Source organism: Sparus aurata, chromosome 6 (genome assembly GCF_900880675.1).
Source record: "Sparus aurata chromosome 6, fSpaAur1.1, whole genome shotgun sequence".
In the NCBI taxonomy this organism is placed as follows: domain Eukaryota; kingdom Metazoa; phylum Chordata; class Actinopteri; order Spariformes; family Sparidae; genus Sparus; species Sparus aurata.
Window position 1 is genome coordinate 37,721,557 of NC_044192.1, and position 18,956 is coordinate 37,740,512.

At 39.4% G+C, this 18,956-nt stretch overlaps 1 protein-coding gene across 1 annotated transcript in view; it reads right to left on the minus strand.

Moving 5' to 3' along the window:
* The window catches only part of LOC115583211 (synaptophysin-like protein 1), a 33,832-nt gene that overhangs the window by 3,278 nt on the left and 11,598 nt on the right, over window positions 1-18,956 (minus strand). The window contains exons 3-5 of the mRNA XM_030419791.1: window positions 12,255-12,373; window positions 10,859-11,057; window positions 1,473-1,646 (exon numbers count right to left, since the gene is read on the minus strand). Of these exons, the coding sequence (XP_030275651.1) occupies window positions 1,473-1,646; window positions 10,859-11,057; window positions 12,255-12,373 (492 nt within the window). The remainder of the gene's footprint in view (window positions 1-1,472; window positions 1,647-10,858; window positions 11,058-12,254; window positions 12,374-18,956) is intronic.

The following is an 18,956-nucleotide window of genomic DNA, read 5'->3' on the forward strand; positions in this document are numbered from 1 at the left end:
TCTGCCTCTCTTTGTTTTCATAACTGAATAAACTGAATAATCAAACTAACCTTAAATGACATTCATTAGAACTCAAATAGTGCAGCTAATAGCAGAAAACAAAAATGCTACTGAAAGATTACAACTTCATTATAAAGTGCATCTAAAATGCATTCCACATGGTTAACTCCAACCGAATTCTAGCAATGCAGGGGAACGTGCATTTTTATCTCTTACACCAGAGGGCACTGACTGCACTGATACACAATCACAAGCTACTGTCAGCCACCCTCCAATAGGAAGTGGAATGGTTGTTAGTAGGTGCTTCTCTGATCTATCTCAGATTTGGGTGAAGCAGTTATGCATGGAACTACCTACAAACAATCAGCAGCAAGAAAGTTCATTTGTCTTATCAAAAAGAATGACTCTAGGTTTTAGTCTACTGAAATCAATTATGTCACTCAGACTTCTTTCAGTTGTTAGGCTGTGCATTCAACAATTTTAATGCAGGATAATTGTATGTCCAGAATGGCACTCAGAACAGCATTACCCAACAGTCTCCTGTAATTCAATCAAACTTAATCCAATATCAAACACGACAGCCAAGAGACTAATCCTCCATCCAAGTTTCATGGAAATCTGTTCTGTAGTTTTTTGTGTAATTCTGCTGACAAACCAACCAACCAGCAAACGGACATGGGGGAAAACATAACTTCCCTGGTGGAAGTAAAAGGGTTGTGCCTTTGAGGTGCAATGAGCACATTTTTTAAGTATTTAAATAAAACTCCTGTTTCCTTGGTAAACACAGCTGATTGGATGGAGTGATGACATCTAGGACAAAACAGTTCCCACATCTTGTTACTTAGGTTCAAAAGTTCAAACTGCAATGTGTAACTACATGTGTCCTGTTTTTTCCCAAACCAGCTGGGAACAGAACAGTTTATGACGTCTCTGGTGCTCTCCTAAACCCTGGAACATAAAAGTTTAATAAAACACGATTTGCTCTACAGAAGCAGTATGGCCACTCTGGGATGTGGTGGTCTCTTAAGCAGGTAAATGGTCTGCAGCACAATTTTATCAAGACTCACTACAAGAGCCAGAACGATACTCAATTTTTTGGAGATGTGGATACTGATATTAGGGAGTGAAAAACTCTGATATCAATATATAGGTTAATATTAATTTTTTTTGCAATAATACATCAAAAGTGACTATCAAACACTTTTGATTTATGTGTTACAAAGGCGGGATATTTTGCAGTTTAAGAATTCAATTTACTGTACAAAATTACATCAGTCTACTGAAGCAATAAACTTAACTAGGAATTTAATAATTACAAATTGTAATGCAGAAAAAGATGTTTAGGATAATCTACAAAAACAAAGGTTTGATATCAGTGTTTATTTGACAACATATTTACTGACACCAATATATCTGATTTGATATTTGAAAGGCCATTTATTGGCTGATATATCAGTCGTGGACCTACTTACCACAGAGGCATTGAGGCGGCCCATGGAAGGAGACACTCCTGGTTTACAGATATCTTTGCAGGACTCCACAAGGTTATCTGGGTTAGTGGCCCATTTAACATCAGTCAGACCTTGGGCCCAGGCTGAGGAAGACACAAGCCAAAGGAAGGCAAAGGCAGCGGTCACCACCAGGTCCTGGCAGGGAGTGGAACAGAGTAACACTGAGACTGTTTACATACACATTAATATCATTAAGACAGCTGTCAGCTCCCTTTGCATGTAAACTTTATCTACAATATAAAATGAGTCTTTCAAACCAAAAACAGCTCTTATTTGCCATCTATTATTTCAGTTGGAAAGCCATAGGGACAGATGTTCTGGCCACTGCCTACATGACACACTACTAAAAAAAATTAAGGGAACGCTTAATCGTCACAGTATAAAACCAAGTCAGTTAAACTTCAGGGATATCCATCTGTCCATTTTGGAAGCATTTTGAATCAAATCACCTGCTTTGGTGCAAATGAACGTGACAACTGGTGCAATGGAAAGGAAAAAGCAAAACAACCCCCAAAAGTGAATGTATTTGCATGTGATGGCCACAGACCATTGCTCTCCCCTTCTCCTTCCTGACTGATTCTTCTCTTGTTTTTGTTCTGCTGGTGTCCTTGTCACTACTGATAGCATGAGGCAGTAACTGCAGCCCAATTAGATCGCACAGGTAGTCTAGCTCCTCCAGGAAGGCACATCCATACATGCAGTTGCAAGAAGGTTTGCCGTGTCTCCCAACACAATCTCAAGCGCATCAGGAGATACCAGGGGACTGGCATTACATGGGGAGAGTTGGAAAGGGCTAAAGAAGGGCAACAACCCAACAGCAGAACCAGTATTTTCTACTGGAACAGGAGGAGCCCGTCCAGAGCCCTACAACATGACCTCCAGCGGGTTACTGGTATACACGTTTCTGACCAAACTGTCAAGAACAGACTCCATGAGGGTGGCATGAGGGCCTGACGTCTAGTGGGACCTGTGTTCATAGCCCAGCACCATGCAGCTGGATTGGCATTTGCAAGAGAAGACCAGATTAGGCAGGGCTGCCATTGGAGCCTTGGTTCTATAGACTACACACTACTGAGTCACACTATGAGTTGCAGTGAAAATCCTGCAAATTGGATCAGTCTTTGATTTCAATGTTTTACTTAGATTTTTCGGTGTGAATTTGAATCCAGCCCTCAGCGGGTTGATGATTTTCATTTCCATTGACCTTCATGTCTTTTTGTTCTCAACTAATTTTACAAAGTATAATCAGTACATCAGTAGAGATTTTCAACTTGAATGATTTAATCATCAAGATCCGATGTGAGATTAAAGTGTTCCCTTAATCTTTTTTGAGCAGTGTAGAATTAATAATTTCCCATTCCATTCTCTCCATTTCTATATTGATGTTGAGCGTTACACTAGGGTGAAAGTTCATCAACAAGAAAATCGTGATTTCTGGTGATGCAAACACCTGAGTAGCCATGTTTCGCTGGGTCTCTGGCACACTATCCTGCAATATTGCTTTTAATACTCCTGTCAGCAATAAGACTCAAAGTAAATGGGGAGCAATTACTCCAGGTGGTGTCCTTAGATCAATTCTGGAGCCAACCGAGCAAAATAGCTCCTAAACACCTTAAAAAAAAATGAAAGATACACCAGAAGCGTCCCCACAAGATGGTGTTGCCAAACTAGCAGCTCTAGTGTTAGCTGTTACCTGGCTCCTGACTCCAGTTTGACTAAAGCTCTTGAGGTAATGACAGCAACATCACTGCTATGATGGACGAGAAGTTAGAAAAGATGTTGCATGACATCAACACAAATATCTCTCAGAGTTTAAAAGAAGTCACAGATCGAGTCAGCGAGGCAGAGCAGAGGAATTTGGTGGTAGAAAGTGCTTCAACTGATGCCGAGCAGCACCTGCTAGCTCTGGAGAAAAACGGTAAACGAATTCACAGAGTGCCTTCAGGATTAGAAAAAAAAAGGCAAACCAAAAACCTCAGGATCATCGGCCTACAGGAAATGCTCGAAGGGACAAAAGCAACTAAGTTAATGGAGACCTGGATTCCCCTGCCCCTGCAGCTAGAAGCGGGCCGTGTAAAGCTGGAGAGGGCGCACAGGCTCCCAGGTCCTAAGTTTTGTCCAAGTACACCTACACGCTTAGTCCCATTAGAGTATTATTTTCAGTGCTCAAAGATAGGGTGGATGATGATTTTGAATGATGATAAATGTGTAACAGTGATGAGGGCGAACAACTTAGGATATCTTCAAATACATCTCATTTAATCAAATCACGGCAACTCCCAGTATCGAGCTCTGTACTTTGAATGTACGAGGCATTCATCATCCAATGAAGAGAAAGAAGATCCTTACCTCTCTTAAAAAGAAGAAGTGGAAATTGCACTCCTGCAGGAAACCCATTTGCGGTATCAAAACATCTTAAACAGGACTGCATCAGTCAGATTTCTTACATCCTACACCTCAGTTGAGGAGTACATATCTACAGTATCTCACAAAAGTGAGTACACCCCTGACATTTCTGCAAATATTTTATTATATCTTTTCATGGGACAAAACTGAAGAAATGACACTTTGATACAATGTAAAGTAGTCAGTGTGCAGCTTGTATAACAGTGTAAATTTACTGTCCCCTCAAAAAAACTCAACACACAGCCATTAATGCCTAAACCACTGGCAACAAAAGTGAGTACACGCCTAAGTGAAAATGTCCAAATTGGGCCCAATTAGCCATTTTCCCTCCCTGGTGTCATGTGACCTGGTCTCAGGTGTATTAAATTTGGTGTCATCCCTCTCACACTCTCATACTAGTCACTGGACACTCAACATGGCACCTCATTGCAAAGAACTCTCTGAGGAACTCAAAAAAAGAATTGTTGCTCTGCAAAAGATGGCCTAAGCTATAAGAAGATTGCCAGCACCCTGAAACTGAGCTGCAGCATGGTGGCCAAGACCAGACAGCGGTTTAACAGGACAGGTCCCACTCAGAACTGGCCTTGCCATGGTCGACCAAAGAAGTTGAGTGCACCTGCTCAGCATCATATCCAGAGGTTGTCTTTGGAAAATAGACGTATGAGTGCTGCCAGCACTGCTGCAGAGGTTGAAAGGGTGGGAGTCAGGCTGTCAGTGCTCAGACCATACGCCGCACACTGTATCAAATTGGTCTGCATGGCTTTCGTCCCAGAAGGAAGCCTCTTCTAAAGATGATGCACAAGAAAACCTTCAAACAGTTTGCTGAAGACAAGCAGACTAAGGACATGGATTACTGGAACCTGTCCTGTGGTCTGATGAGACCAAGATAAACTTATTTGGTTCAGATGGTGTCAAGCGTGTGTGGCGACAACCAGGTGAGGGGTACAAAGACAAGTGTGTCTTGCATACAGTCAAGCATGCTGGTGGGAGTATCATGGTCTGAGGCTGCATGAGTGCTGCTGGCACTGGGGAGCTACGGCTCATTGAGGGAACCATGAATGCCAACATGTACTGTGACACACTGAAGCAGAGCATGATCCCCTCCCTTCAGAAACTGGGCCGCAGGGCAGCATTGCAACATGATAATGACCCCAAACACACCTCTTAGACGACCACTGCCTTGCTAAAGAAGCTGAGGGTACAGGTGATGGACTGGCCAAGCATGTCTCCAGACCTAAACACTATTGAGCATTTGTGGGGCATCCTCAGACGGAAGGTGGAGGAGTGCAAGGTCTCTAACATCCACCAGCTCCATGATGAGGATTCCAGTGGCAACCTGTGAAGCTCTGGTGAACTCCATGCCCAAGAGGGTTAAGGCAGTGCTGGAAAATAATGGTCCAATTTGGACACTCTCATGGTAGTACTCACTTTTGTTGCCAGCGGTTCAGACATTAATGGCTGTGTGTTGAGTTATTTTGAGGGGACAGCAAATTTACACTGTTATATAAGCTGTACACTGACTACTTTACATTGTATCAAAGTGTCATTTCTTCAGTGTTGTCCCATGAAAAGATATAATTAAATAAAATATTTGTAGAAATGTGAGAGGTGTACTCACTTTTGCGAGATACTGTATATCTCTCTATATCTATATTAATAAGAAATAAAAGTGGAGTCTTGTGTCAAGGACAGTAATGATATACAGTAATTAAGGGTCTGCTATATGGGAAATATATCTCAATCCTTACTATGTATGCTCCTCCAAATCATCCCACTGACTTTATCACAAAGGCGTTGTTGGAGTTGGAGCTGAACTTGAAACTGAATGCTCTGTTGTAGGTAGAGACTTTGTCTTATTGATAGATTGCCTGCAGAACCTGGCACCCCTTTAGGATGTTAGCAGACACATCTGATGACTTCAGGTTTATCAGCATCTGGAAAACTGTACATCCTAACCTAAACGAGTTCACATTCTTTCATCCATTCCTTTCCGTATGTGCATGTTTGTATGTACACTGAGATGATGATAATGTGGCCATTGTTCTTTGTTTTGCTGTAGTTGCTTGTGTTTATGCTAAAGGCATAATAAAGATAAGGGAAATAGAGATATGAAGCTTGATTATGGAATTTGTTACAAAACAAAATATGGCGTGGTGGTGGTTACGGTGGGTGTTAGTGAGAAAAATAGCAGGAATATTTTTAATAGCATAGCACATCTTTGAAATTGTTTTTACTTATTTTTCACAAACAAACCAAAAAAAATCAACTCAAGTCAGAGTAACTAACTAACATCTAAGAATTAAGCTTGTTAAAGGGCAAGCACTGCACTTTGCTAGGGCTCTCTGGCAGATGGTATGAGTTACTGAATTTAGAGATTTACTATGTGTAACGCCTACTCCTGCATAAAGAATATTTAACAATGACTTGATCTTGTTATATCTTCTGTTGAGTTGGGAACTGAAATGATCTCAAATGTTTCTTAAAATGTTCAATCCAGAGAAATCCACAAGTTTACTCAAGGCAGTAGTGCGTTTATCTTATCACCTGTCACTATAACTTCTGGGTCAGAGTGAAGAATGAAGTCAGCGTAAGAGAATAAACGTAATGTGAAAATAGGATGGAGGTCACCTCCACAGATCACTGCTGCAGTCAGGTTGATAAACAGGAGGGTCGATAAATTAATTTTTAATCCCAAAACTTCAAAAGTAATCTCTGAGCTTTCTACTTGTCAATAAATGGTTTATTCCTCCAAAAAGGTTTGGCTCTTGGCCAAAGCTTTTGTTTTGTTTTGAACCCTAGCAAACGTACTGTGCATTTAAAAAGGGGCAGTCCATGCCCACATTTTTAAAAAGATTCTATGCAACACTTAATACTTATTCACATGTTTTAGTTTTCAAGTTTGAAGCATTGCAGTCATACACAAAGCAAAACAATTACTGGATCATAATTCTCTTCGCACACTGTACTGTTCACTGGTATTGCCATATATACATTACTGCGCTGAGATTTGGGGAAACACTTACAAAACTTCATTACGGTCACTTACTATCCTGCAGAAAAGAGCAATAAGGACTATTCACAAGGTCAGCTACTTGGAACATACAAATCCACTTTTTATACAATCAAAACTACTGAAATTCACTGACATTGTATCTTACCAAACAGCAATATCATGTACAAGGCAAAAAACAGACATTTACCAGAAAATATACAAAATGTATTTAGAAATCGGGAGGGAGGTTATCAATTAAGAGGGGAACATAACTTTAAAAGATTAAACAGACGAACAACCTTGAAAAGTTTCTGTATATCTATTTCTGGTGTCAAGCTATGGAACAACCTAAGTGAGGAACTCAAGCAAAGTCCAAATATCAACCAGTTCAAGAAAATGTACAAACACATGTTATTTAGCGGGTACAATGGATAATGGTATTAATGATTATTGGTGATTATCACTTATTAATTGATGTGGCATGGTGATGAGAGGCAGAGTGTGTGTGTGTGTGTGTGTGTAGGTTTGTGTGTTTTTGTGTGTAAGTATATGTATATATACAAGCATGTATATGTGGGTGGTATGTGTGTATGTAGATATATATATATATATATATATATATATATATATATATATATATATATATATATATATATATATATATATATATATATATATATATATATATGAATTTCATTTAGACAAAGGGGTGAGAGCTAACAAGCTATGCTTCTTCTCACTCCTTTTCGAATATGTTATTTGTTTTACTTTTTATCATTATTATTTTGCTTCCTCAAAATCTTCATTTCCATATTATGTTGTGTAAATAATTTGTTAAATAGCAATCAGGAAGCCATGTTCCATTTTGCATATTCGGAATAAAAAAAAAAAAAAATAAATAAAAAAAAAATATTATTGGTCATATGTGAGCAGATTGTAAACTGACATGAAAAATTAGACCTTCCCTATCTCTCTATTGTCTATACAATCATCATTTAATCATCTACACTAGGAAATAGTTTTAAGAAACTGATGTGTTATGATTAGTATCTTCTCAAAAATTTCAAATTCACTCTTTCAATTCTGTTTTCTCATTTACTTAACTGATTTTGTGCATAAGAAGGATGTACAATAGTTGAGATTATACACTGATTACAGCCATTTTAGAATGCAGCACAAAACACACATTTAATGTCTCTCTCTCTCCAGCCCCTATGTTAAATTGACTGGATTTCACTCAACTGTTGTGACTTTCATGTTACTAGTGCAGTGCCCGTAAGAAAAATATATTCCAATAAAAAAGTGGGAGGTTAAGTAGCTTTTTCATGGATGGCCAAATGAGGCTGTGTTTGAAGGTGGGACGTCAGGGATATTTAGGTTTGTTGTGAAATCCGATATTCCAGGGTATAATTGGCTGTTTTTGACTATTTTTGATTTTGCCATTATATTTCACCTTAAAAGCTATTTACTTGGTGTCATTATTTTCAGCACAACCTTACATGTGTGACTGTACAGTTATTTTTTTATTTTGACATACTGTATTAACACAATGGACCTAAAATCACAAAAAAACCATAAAATCTGAGTAGAAAAAGTTAGATTTTTTTACTGTGAAAACCACAAATATGTTTAACAAACCATTTATTTTTATTTTTTTTACTTATAATGCAAATATAAATTGTTGTTTGCTAAATTTGTGCATACATTTAAAAAATGTACAAAGTTATATGTAACTATTTACATTTAAATGCAGGCAATGCTCAGGTCTGCCTGAGCTCCTTCCAGCTGAATAAAGAGCTGTACTGCCTGCTCCACATTCAGCTTCTCCTCATTGTTCTGACTCATTAAACAAAAAACCGACTCCACTATTCACTAAACACACTACACCAAACACTACATAACACACTAACTACACACTCCAAACACGCTAAATGTCACAAATCTCTCAACTCTCAATATCGCTGTCTGTACACCGACCGTCGTTCGGCCTGTCAATCATCCGCCTAGGTCCCTCCCACAACTTCCTGTTCTTCAACAACCAAACTTGCTGCTTGGACACTTTCGTGACAAAAGCCCGTTTTTACCGTTTCTTCCTGCACCAGACATAAAGCAAACGTGACGGCAATGTTCGCGAAAAAAGCGTGGCGGATATTATTTACCCTACGCATTTACCCTACGCATCGGCACGTCCAAAACCGGACTTTTGGACGTGCCGATGCGTCCGGTCCGTCGCCTTGGGGGCCGTGTAGCTAGCGGCTAGCAGCTAGCTAGCCGCTAGCTACACACGAACATCCACAGATTCCGATTCCACTTTGTTGTCCGCGCGTCTCCGGATCTCCTCAGACCCGAACAGACTCGGTCTGGACTCGTTTAATCTCATTAATCCACAACAGTCAGTTTAGATGCACAGAACAGTACGGGACCTAACCGCCAGCAAGATCCCCGTCCAGCTCGTGCCGCTGCAGGTATAAATCCGCTTGTTTCTTCAGGTATGTCGTGGGCTTGAGCTCTGCAGTGATTGGCTCTGGTGCGCACGTGGCCACGGTGTGCAGTGATTGGCTCTGGTGCGCACGTGACTGTGGTGGCTCCGGTGGACAATGCTTGGCGGAATTTGTAAAGCATTTATGCAATAATTTATTCACGGTATCATTGCAGTCCAAGCAAATGCTTAGATGCACACCACTGAACCACGCACCAGCCATGTTGAAAGTCTCAGGTCAGTGCGATCCTGATCCGCAGAGATATTTGACTAACAGAAACACACACACACACACACACACACACACACACACACACACACACACACACACACACACACAGAGATTCCGTGCTTTTATAGAGAGATAATGCTCAGGATGACATCAATTTGTTAAAATGTTGACAGATTAACCTTAAGAGGTGTATGTCTGAAAACCAACCCTCCTCATGCCTAACTCTGGTTGGACATTGGTTTCTCCTGCTGTCACTGCACTGGGCCACAAGGAAGCTGAGCAATGTGTCTTTAACCATCATTTTCAATTCCTGGTAGCTCGTTTAAGTCATGCCACATTAAAGGGTGAAGCTTTAAGCTGCGACAATTAGCTTTCTCCACATTTGTCTGGGTAGCTTATAAATAGTTGTTGGAGAAAATAGAAATTAACATCTACAGGACATTCAGCTCACTATATGCCCTGTGGCACTGACAAAAAAATCAATAGTTAAAATAGTCTATGTACTCTGTCTACCACATGGAACAGAACAGAAATCCCAGAGAGCAAGTTTGAGCCTGAAAGTATTGGCAGTGCACTGGTTGTTGTCAATCAGCTAGCATATTAGTCAGCCTAGCCTGGTTAGTCAAGCTCATGTTGTGTTGCTCTTATATGAATGGCAAACACAAAAAAGACCAGTGCAGGAGGATCCTCACAAGACATTAAGAGCCACTGTTTGGGGACAACACAATTTTCCAGTAAGTAACAGCAAAAATGGACAAAGATTAGTTTGAAACTTTAGGCAAAAATGTGTGCCATGTGAACATGTTAGTCAGTCTGTTGTGTCTGCCTTGTACTAATGTGCTCAAGTCATTCAGGACTAATCAACAGGTCAGAGCATTCATCATGTTTGTATAATTATTTTTTCCTATTGTCAGTATGCCAGTATTTGAGTGCATTAATGACTGCAACAGTCACATTTTTCCAAATAAATGACAGAAAGTTTATTTTCTACATTTTCTTGTTTTCCCAGCTTTGCTGAACCATAACCCCCAAAATTGAGTAACTACCAAACTATGATTTTTGTGCACAGTTTCACCCTACTTACCCTAACTGGACTTCTTGGATCATAAGTCATGTCTCACAAGAACCTTAAATAACCCACTCCCACGGACACAACCCCCCGCAATGTTGTAATGACAGGCTGAGGGGGTAAGTAGTATGTACAAAATGCATTTTTTGACCAGAGGAAATGTACTCACTATGATGGGACCACGGGTGGTCTGGCGGTAGATGTTCTGGTAGCCCAAGTAGAGGATCAGTGTGGCAGTGCAATAAAGGAACCCAAACACACCAACACACACAAAGAACTCTGCGGAGGAGGAGAAGTCGCCTTGCAGGAAGGTCTTAGAGGGTGTACTGCCGTTACATAACGGTATCTCATATGGGTTGGCGGACAACCTGATGGGAGGTAGAAAGGAAGAATGCAAACACTGGCTCTAATGACTCCTGTTTCTACTCTTTTGGTGTGTGATTTCAGAGAAAACATGTCCTCACCTGGGTTACTCTTCTATCCGACGAAGGCAAGAAGAGAAAATGTGAAAGATTTATAGGAGATTTAAAAAGACTGTGTGAAAATTAAACAGAACCTTCAACTCTGGTCGTTAATTAGCTCCATCACAAAGAAGTTTCACAGTGATTTGACACTTTCCTTCAATTATTTCTAAAATGATAAGCTACCACGATAAACAAACAGGATCTTCTTCCTGATATCATTTTTAAATTTTCCAAGTGACAATAATCAAAATGCACTGCATGATAATAGTAAACCTCTGCGCTTCAAAACACAATTAAATGGATATCTACTAAAAAGTAACTTTATGGTACGTTCTTTAATTTGCTGCCATCACTTAAGGATTGTCATCTGAGCTACTGTATTAAAACTTCTTCTCATTGTTTTGATAACACTCCCTCCATGCACGACTGTAAAAACAGACTCTACAACTGCTTTTCACAGATATAACCGACCTGTGTAAAACCTCAGTGCAGTCCTTCAGTAAATAAGAACTAATGCAAGTTTACTATTTCAACCTGAAAAGGCAGCAATCCTTTGTCAATATCCCCCTGAACTTGTTTCAAAATTATCCAACTACAAACCTTACAGGCACAGAGCAGTGCTTTGAATGTTTTTTCTTCTAACAACTTTAATGCTGTCAGCTCTGGTCGCTCCGTTCCTGCACACCATTTTCTCAAGTGCCAATGTGATCATCACTACTTTATTGAACACCTGTGATTTTCTTTTCTTTCAGGCACGGTTTTATTAACTGAACTAACAAAAGTGACTTTTTTCTTTTTTCCATAAGTAATAAGATGGTTATGATTGATTTTTAACCACATTCCTCAGTACTTTTTTGATGGTGGATCTAAATGCAGCCACAAGAAATTACAGTTGAGTAATGGTGCTTTTTACCAGATGGTGGCACTAATGTGTAACTGTGTTGTTCACTGAAAGAGGAGAAAAACCTAGCAAGTGTTTGTTCTGGTGTTCTAGTGTGGGTTGCAAACTTTAAGTAAACATTCTAAAATCCAGTTTCACGCAATTACTGCAGATAAACAACAAAGGCTATTATGGCTGGAAGTTCTAGTGCTCAACAGTACCTGAATGGGTATCCAAACACAGGCTGGACATCCTTTGCCTCTGCCCCAGGGCAGGTGACTGTGAAGTGCGTCTTCCCAGAGTAACCTCCAGTGGTGGCAAAGGCAAAGATGGTGAACACCTGTAGGGGAAGATAAATATGAAACGGGGTTAAAAAAAGAGAAGCAAGTTTGTTTGACTGATTGGGGCCTAAAAGCCAATCGAATGACTTTTAAATCCTCGATTTGCAAACATTAATCTCACCCTTCAGTGAGAAATGTGTTTTTCCTCTTGTTCTTGTGGTTGAATGCTCAACTGTGTAGAATGATGTATGTTTAGCATTTGACACTAGAAGGCTGTTTTCAAATGTGTCTGCTGAAAATGAAAAACTTCAGTTTTCACTGGAAATCTGATTTTAAGAAACATTCATTAGAGCATGATTTGTGATGTAGTCACACAGAGAGTCGACTCTGCAGTTAAGTTGCAGGATACTACATTTGAATAGCATTTTCATAGATTCTGGGTTTTTCATAGAGTAGAAGGAGGAGTTGCCTTTTAGGGATGTTTATAGGGCAATTATACTTTTTATTAGAAAAAAAACATCGGACACACATTATTGTTCCAAGCAAAGTCTATATCTTAAAACATCTCTGTAGGGGATCTATGACTTAAGACACTTTCAAACTGTTTCAAACTTATGATCAGAGGTAAGCTTCATGTTTTTAATAAATAAAGAATTGATACAATATTATTTTCCCCCATTAGGAGCAAATGTAATTTGGTTTCCACCTTCTGAACTAACTTCTCTACTTCAGTATCACCCTCTTCCCTTCTGTTACAACATTTACCTACACACAAGTTTAAAGAAACTAAATTTGGGCTCTCAAGCAGGAGGTGGTGTTTTGTCTGGTCTTCCCAAAAAGTGTATGAACAACTGACACACATTCAGACTACAGTAGCAACACTTAGTTAATTGATTAATAAATTTCTATACTGCACTTTTATTGAATTTGAGGGCAATTTCTTTCTGCGTTATAGGTGCAGAAACACTATTTCTTGTCAGTTATTTTTTCTGTCTGCGTTTTTCTACTTTAATGAATTATTCCCTTCTTCGTGATATTCTGATGCATTTCTTGGCCTTACGTAATGTATATTGAAGTGTTGTTGTATTTGGAAGGAGATAAACTTGCCTTGCTTAATAAAGGTGCATAAAAACTTAAAGATGTGTCCTGTGGTGACTGATAAAATACTGCCGCAAGTGTAACATCCTTATAAAGAAGCACTCAGAAGACAACACTGAACCTGACAACAAGAAAAAGATAAACATTTTTAAAATTTTGTATATTAACTGTGAATTAATATTTTACCTTGTAGAAGTTGTTCTGTATTTTGAATTTTTGCAAGAATGAATGTCAGCAAAATGTTCTTCTCAAGTGAGAAAAACAAGCTGATATCTTCAACTATGCTGACAGAGTGCAGACACCAGCAGGAAGAATGGAAAGCAGAGGGGAACCCAGACCATTTCCTCTAACCTTTTACATGAACTGACTCTGCAGAAAAACTGTGATGCCACTCAGCACAAACTGCAGTCCGGCATTTGAATGCGTTAGAAATACCTGTTTGTGTTCAAATACGTCCAGTTTGTGACTGTTTCTAACTAATCTCTCAGGTATTTTGTGAATTTAGCATTAAAGTTTGATTTGAATATTTGAAATTTTGAACTGCCTCTCTGTATCTGCAGCTTGAATGCACGCAGACACTTGAGTCAGGATGAATGATGTTGGCTGAAGGACCAGGACTGGGCTCGGACCTAAATGAAGGCTCTACTGGGTGCTATGTGAAAAGTGTGCAATTCACATCGTACAGAAACGTTTTTAAGACTAATCTCTGATATAAATCAGAGTGATACTGACAAAAACCTCTTACTCCCTTAGGTAGCACAAGGGGTCCATTCTGAGCCAGGAAAAACCTTGTTAAGGTACTATATCTGTGAACAGATTACAACTCGACTACAATGCTGTTGAGATCCTGGTGGCTACTGTTTCATTCTATTTTTAAAGGCAAGGCATTATGTGCTAAAATAGAGACACAGAGCAGGCTCAGGGCACAGTGGGATTTCATACAGCAGTTCTCTGTCAAATAGCCAACACTAGCACACAATTAATGATGAATGGAAATGTAATTGCCTAACAAAGTGAGCTCTCTAAACATTATTACACAGTTTACATGAAGTAGTAACAGAGGTTACTTAGTTTAAAGCACTTCATACGACTATACGCCTACAGAGGCTGAAATGTATGTTAGAAATCAACCCTATACACTAACTGATAACGGTCATCTTGCGGGTTCATTGCTTGTTGTTCTTTCAAATGCTCTAATAAAAATGTGGTTACAAACTCTGTCAGACTGTATAGCATCAGCGTCCGGATGTGCAATTACAGCCTGTAGAGATAACACCATGATGTAGATATGGAGGAAAACAAGCCATTGCTCCTGAGGGCTTTTAATAAACTTCACATAGCCATAGATGTAATCACGCCAACGTGATATATACTTGAACAGTATATACAAGGTCTGATCACATTGAAAATATCTTAGATTGTCACATAAACCTGACAATAAGTTTGAGTGTTCAGAAAGTAAAAGAAAGAATCACCAGTCAAATGGTTATTCTAAGCAAAAAGGGGCATTAATCCTGGCTAGATTAAAGGTTGGACGGGATAGTGTCCTATTTACTGATGAATCCCAGAGATAGCTTAGTGTAAGTAACAGAAGGGTGTGTGTTAGAGAGGGACAGGAGAGAGAATGATACCTCAGTGTTTCAACCCCACAGTGAAACATGTTGGTGGGAACATTTAAGTCTGGGGCTGTTTTGCCTCCTCTGGAGTTGGACACCTGCACAAGGAGAAGTACCACTCCATCTTTAGAAACATGCTCCACCCTCTGGTTTGATTTTTGTGGAGAAGGATTCCTACTGCAGCAGGATAAGCACACCTCAAAGCTGTCATAGACTGTCCTCCACAGTCACCTGACTTCAGCTACACTGGACATTAATAGGGGCAATTGAATACTGACAGAGTCAAGGATTCTGTCACAAAGAAGCTTTGTAGAACACTGTCAAATCATGCTGGGATAATACTGTCAAATCATGCTGGGATAATAATCTTGCTGGTTTAAACACCAACTGTCATACTGTGCACACTGTTATCAAAGCAAAAGGGAACATACCAAATACTATACTAATAAGATATTCTGACATCCATGGACATTTTCACTCTAATTGTTGAGCTGATATCATTTGTAGTGAGAATAGTGATACATTTGAAACAAATACACAATGAAAGTGTCTTGACTAGTGGTCTTATACTCAGATGAGTGTCAATAAAATATCATTGGTCATGTCTTACCAGAGTTTGAAAAAAACCTTTTCATTAAGTTGCATGGATACCATTTTTTTCAAACCGAGTATGAGTATTTTCATTTGTGTACTTGCAGATATTGAGTACCGATTCCAATATTTCTACCACAAAAATAACTATGAGGTTACAGATGCACTGAATTGGAAGACAGGATTTATTTACTTGTCTGCTTGTTACAACAAATGATAATAAATTAATTTCCTGTTTCAAAAACATGCCTCCACATTTGCACTGTCTTCACATTTGACAAAATGAAACTTGACAAAATGTAAATGAAATTTGACAAATTCAATAATGAAACGTATTACACAGTTAATAGTCAACTTAATATATCAATTAAACTATTGCACAGTCTCCACTTTCGAATCAGTGTGATATATATTGAAGTAGCCTAGTAGCTGTAACAACGTCTGCATGTTGGAGTCTTTTGAGACCGTGGTGGAGAGGAGAACGCTGAACAAACTTTTATCCATCATAGACAATGATCAGCACCCTCTCCATCACACAGTAGACAGACAGCGGAGCACCTTCTCTCACAGACTGCTGCAGCTCCACTGCACTGTAAACCCGAACGTTCAAAGTAATTAAATAGATTAAGTACTGTATACTCAAAGTTTTAGAAAAAGTTCTACTTACTTAATCATGTCAAGTTGGTGTAACATGTTGTTCCTTTTTGAGTACTTTTGACTAATCATTTTTGATTAAATGCAACTATTTTGTATTTAAGTGAGCATAACTTAAAAACATCGCTTAAGCACAACTTAATAGAATTAAGTAATTACATGCTAAGAATGATAAAGTCCTGTTATTTCTATGGTTTTAAATAGGGATGATTTAAAAATAAACTTAATTTATATAGCACATGCTAAAACACAATAAAATCTCAAAGTGCTTCTCCAAATAAATAAAATCAGTAAAAAAAACCCAGTAACAATTCGACTGGGACAAATGGTCTACAATGCATTTGACATTAGTGGAGGACAAAATGTATTTTATTTAAGCATCAGTTTACTCTAGCCTATATGTTTTTTTATTTTTACTTAAGTGTTGAGCAGCTGCAGGGATAATGTTTTATTTCAAGTTAATCTCTGATTCACCCTCTGAAGCAGAAGGCGGCGCTAATGTGCATACTACACTGATTCCTTACCGCTCTTTGAAAAAACACAGAAGAAGAAAAGTTTGAACTGCAGAGATGGTTGGCGGCCGGAAGCAACAGAAGGCAGAAAGTTCGACCTATGCGGCAGCAGTCAGGACTTACTGTAAGTTTTGAAGTTGAATATTTATTCACTTTTACTTATTCAACGCCATGGATTGTAATAAACTAAGTTTACAGCAGAGGCAAAACTCCGCTGGCCACCATGGTGCTAACTAGCTAACCAATTACAACTAATGTAATGGTCAGCTGCTAGAACTAGCAAGCTAACATTAGCTAACCTAGGTTACAACCTAATCTTTCAGAGGATCCAAGCTCACAAACAGTATATTTTGATATGTGATGAATGTATTTCCCATCATTGAATCTCTCTCTTCCAGTTTCAAGAAGTTAAGACTTAAGAGTTGAGGAAGATATAACTGGAGATGTGATAAAGATAAATGATATGTCATCTGTTCTGTTCCATGTGTTAGTTTGTGATTAGTGTCTCTTTTTCATCCATTCAGGACGAGTTTGATGAGCTAGAGCTTGACGGTGTTGCCGTGAAAAATATCTATTTCCTAGGGCCTTAAAGGAGTCATCACCCGGAAATCGCAATTTCTCTCGTTAAATCATGCATATTGGTGTTGGACCTCTGTTGAAACTTGCCTGAAAAGCTGGAGTTTGAAAGTGGCTTATTTTTTTCGCTTTGGCTCTTTTTCCGAACAGGAATAGCGCACAGTAGTGCGCGTTCCTAAAGCACGAGATTTTGACTCTGCTCCTGTGGTGACGTTACCACAGGAGGCTACTTGCATATGCATCGGCTCACAGCCGTCCTCAGCCAGAGTGAGCACACCGAATCTGCTTATTTCTCTGTCATTTTCACGCCATACATCGTCACCGCCAGCATTAAAACTCAGGTCTTACATGTAAAACACGAGTGTGAAAAGTAAGACGGAAAAAAAAAGAATTTACCATTCAGAGACATCCTGCTGTAAACGTGTCTCCTCCACCGTCTCTGCCTCTTCACTCTCCCGTTCGGTTTCCGACTCCGGCTCGTACATAAATGCCTGAATTCCGTAAGGTTCGTCATTTAGTGTGTGCGCCATGACAGGGGGCTGTTTATGTTTTGGAGTCTGTGTGCATGCAGGCTCGCCCCCCATTCCGGCTCTGTCCTTCCTGCGGCCAATCAACGCGCGCCTCATTACATATTAATACAATGCACATCCGGACCGGTCAAAACCTCGCGCATAATCTCGCGTGAGAAAGTCGCGGTATGAAAAAGTGTCAGAACAAGCTCTATGTTTGATTTTTTTTTTTTTTAATTTCTAATAAGTTTTAAGAATTGATCCAAAGCGATCCATCTATCCATCCATCCATCCATCCATCCATCCATCCATCCATCCATGTAATCAAGAACTGACTGTCAAATCAAAGAAAGAAAGAAAGAACCATTCAAAAACATTTCGCCAATATTTATTGTCACTTATTTATCTCTGTTCTCTCCGGTTTACCGTGTCTCTGTCTTCTCTCCCTGTATCACTTACTCGTCTTTCTGTCTGTCACTCGCTTCTCACCTCTTTCATCTGTCTGTATTTATTTGTATGTGTTTATCGCCTGGAATGCACAGATTTGATTGGCTGAGTATCATCACGTGGGGTGGCTTATCTCGCATGCAATTGGTCATTGGATTTCCTGATCCGCTAAACCAGTCAGCGGCGCTGGTCAATATAGAGGCGTATAAATGAGTCTGGACAAATGAGTCTTGACTCTTTTGCAGAAGATGGCGAGTGATTCTGCTGTCCTGATATTGGTCAGGTGTTCGTTCCACCACTGAGGTGCCGAAACAGAGAAGAGTCGCGACTTCGCTGAGCGGGCTTTGTTTGCTCTCAGTGAGAGTCCATGAAGGCAGTTCTCCTTGACTCTTACATCTTTTAAGCATTTTCTTTACTTGGCCGTCATGATTGGATAAGTGGGCAGGGATACCGAAAGTTGACAGCAACAAACAAAACCTGCTGCTGGATGACAATGCATATTTGGTATTATGCACAATGTTTTGAAAGTTTCTGAATAATCAGAAGGGTTCGGAAAATGACGTCAACCGACCAATGGCTTGTAATCCCTTAACTTAATTTTAGGCAACCCAAATTGGAGGTTTGTGGTTTTCACATGAC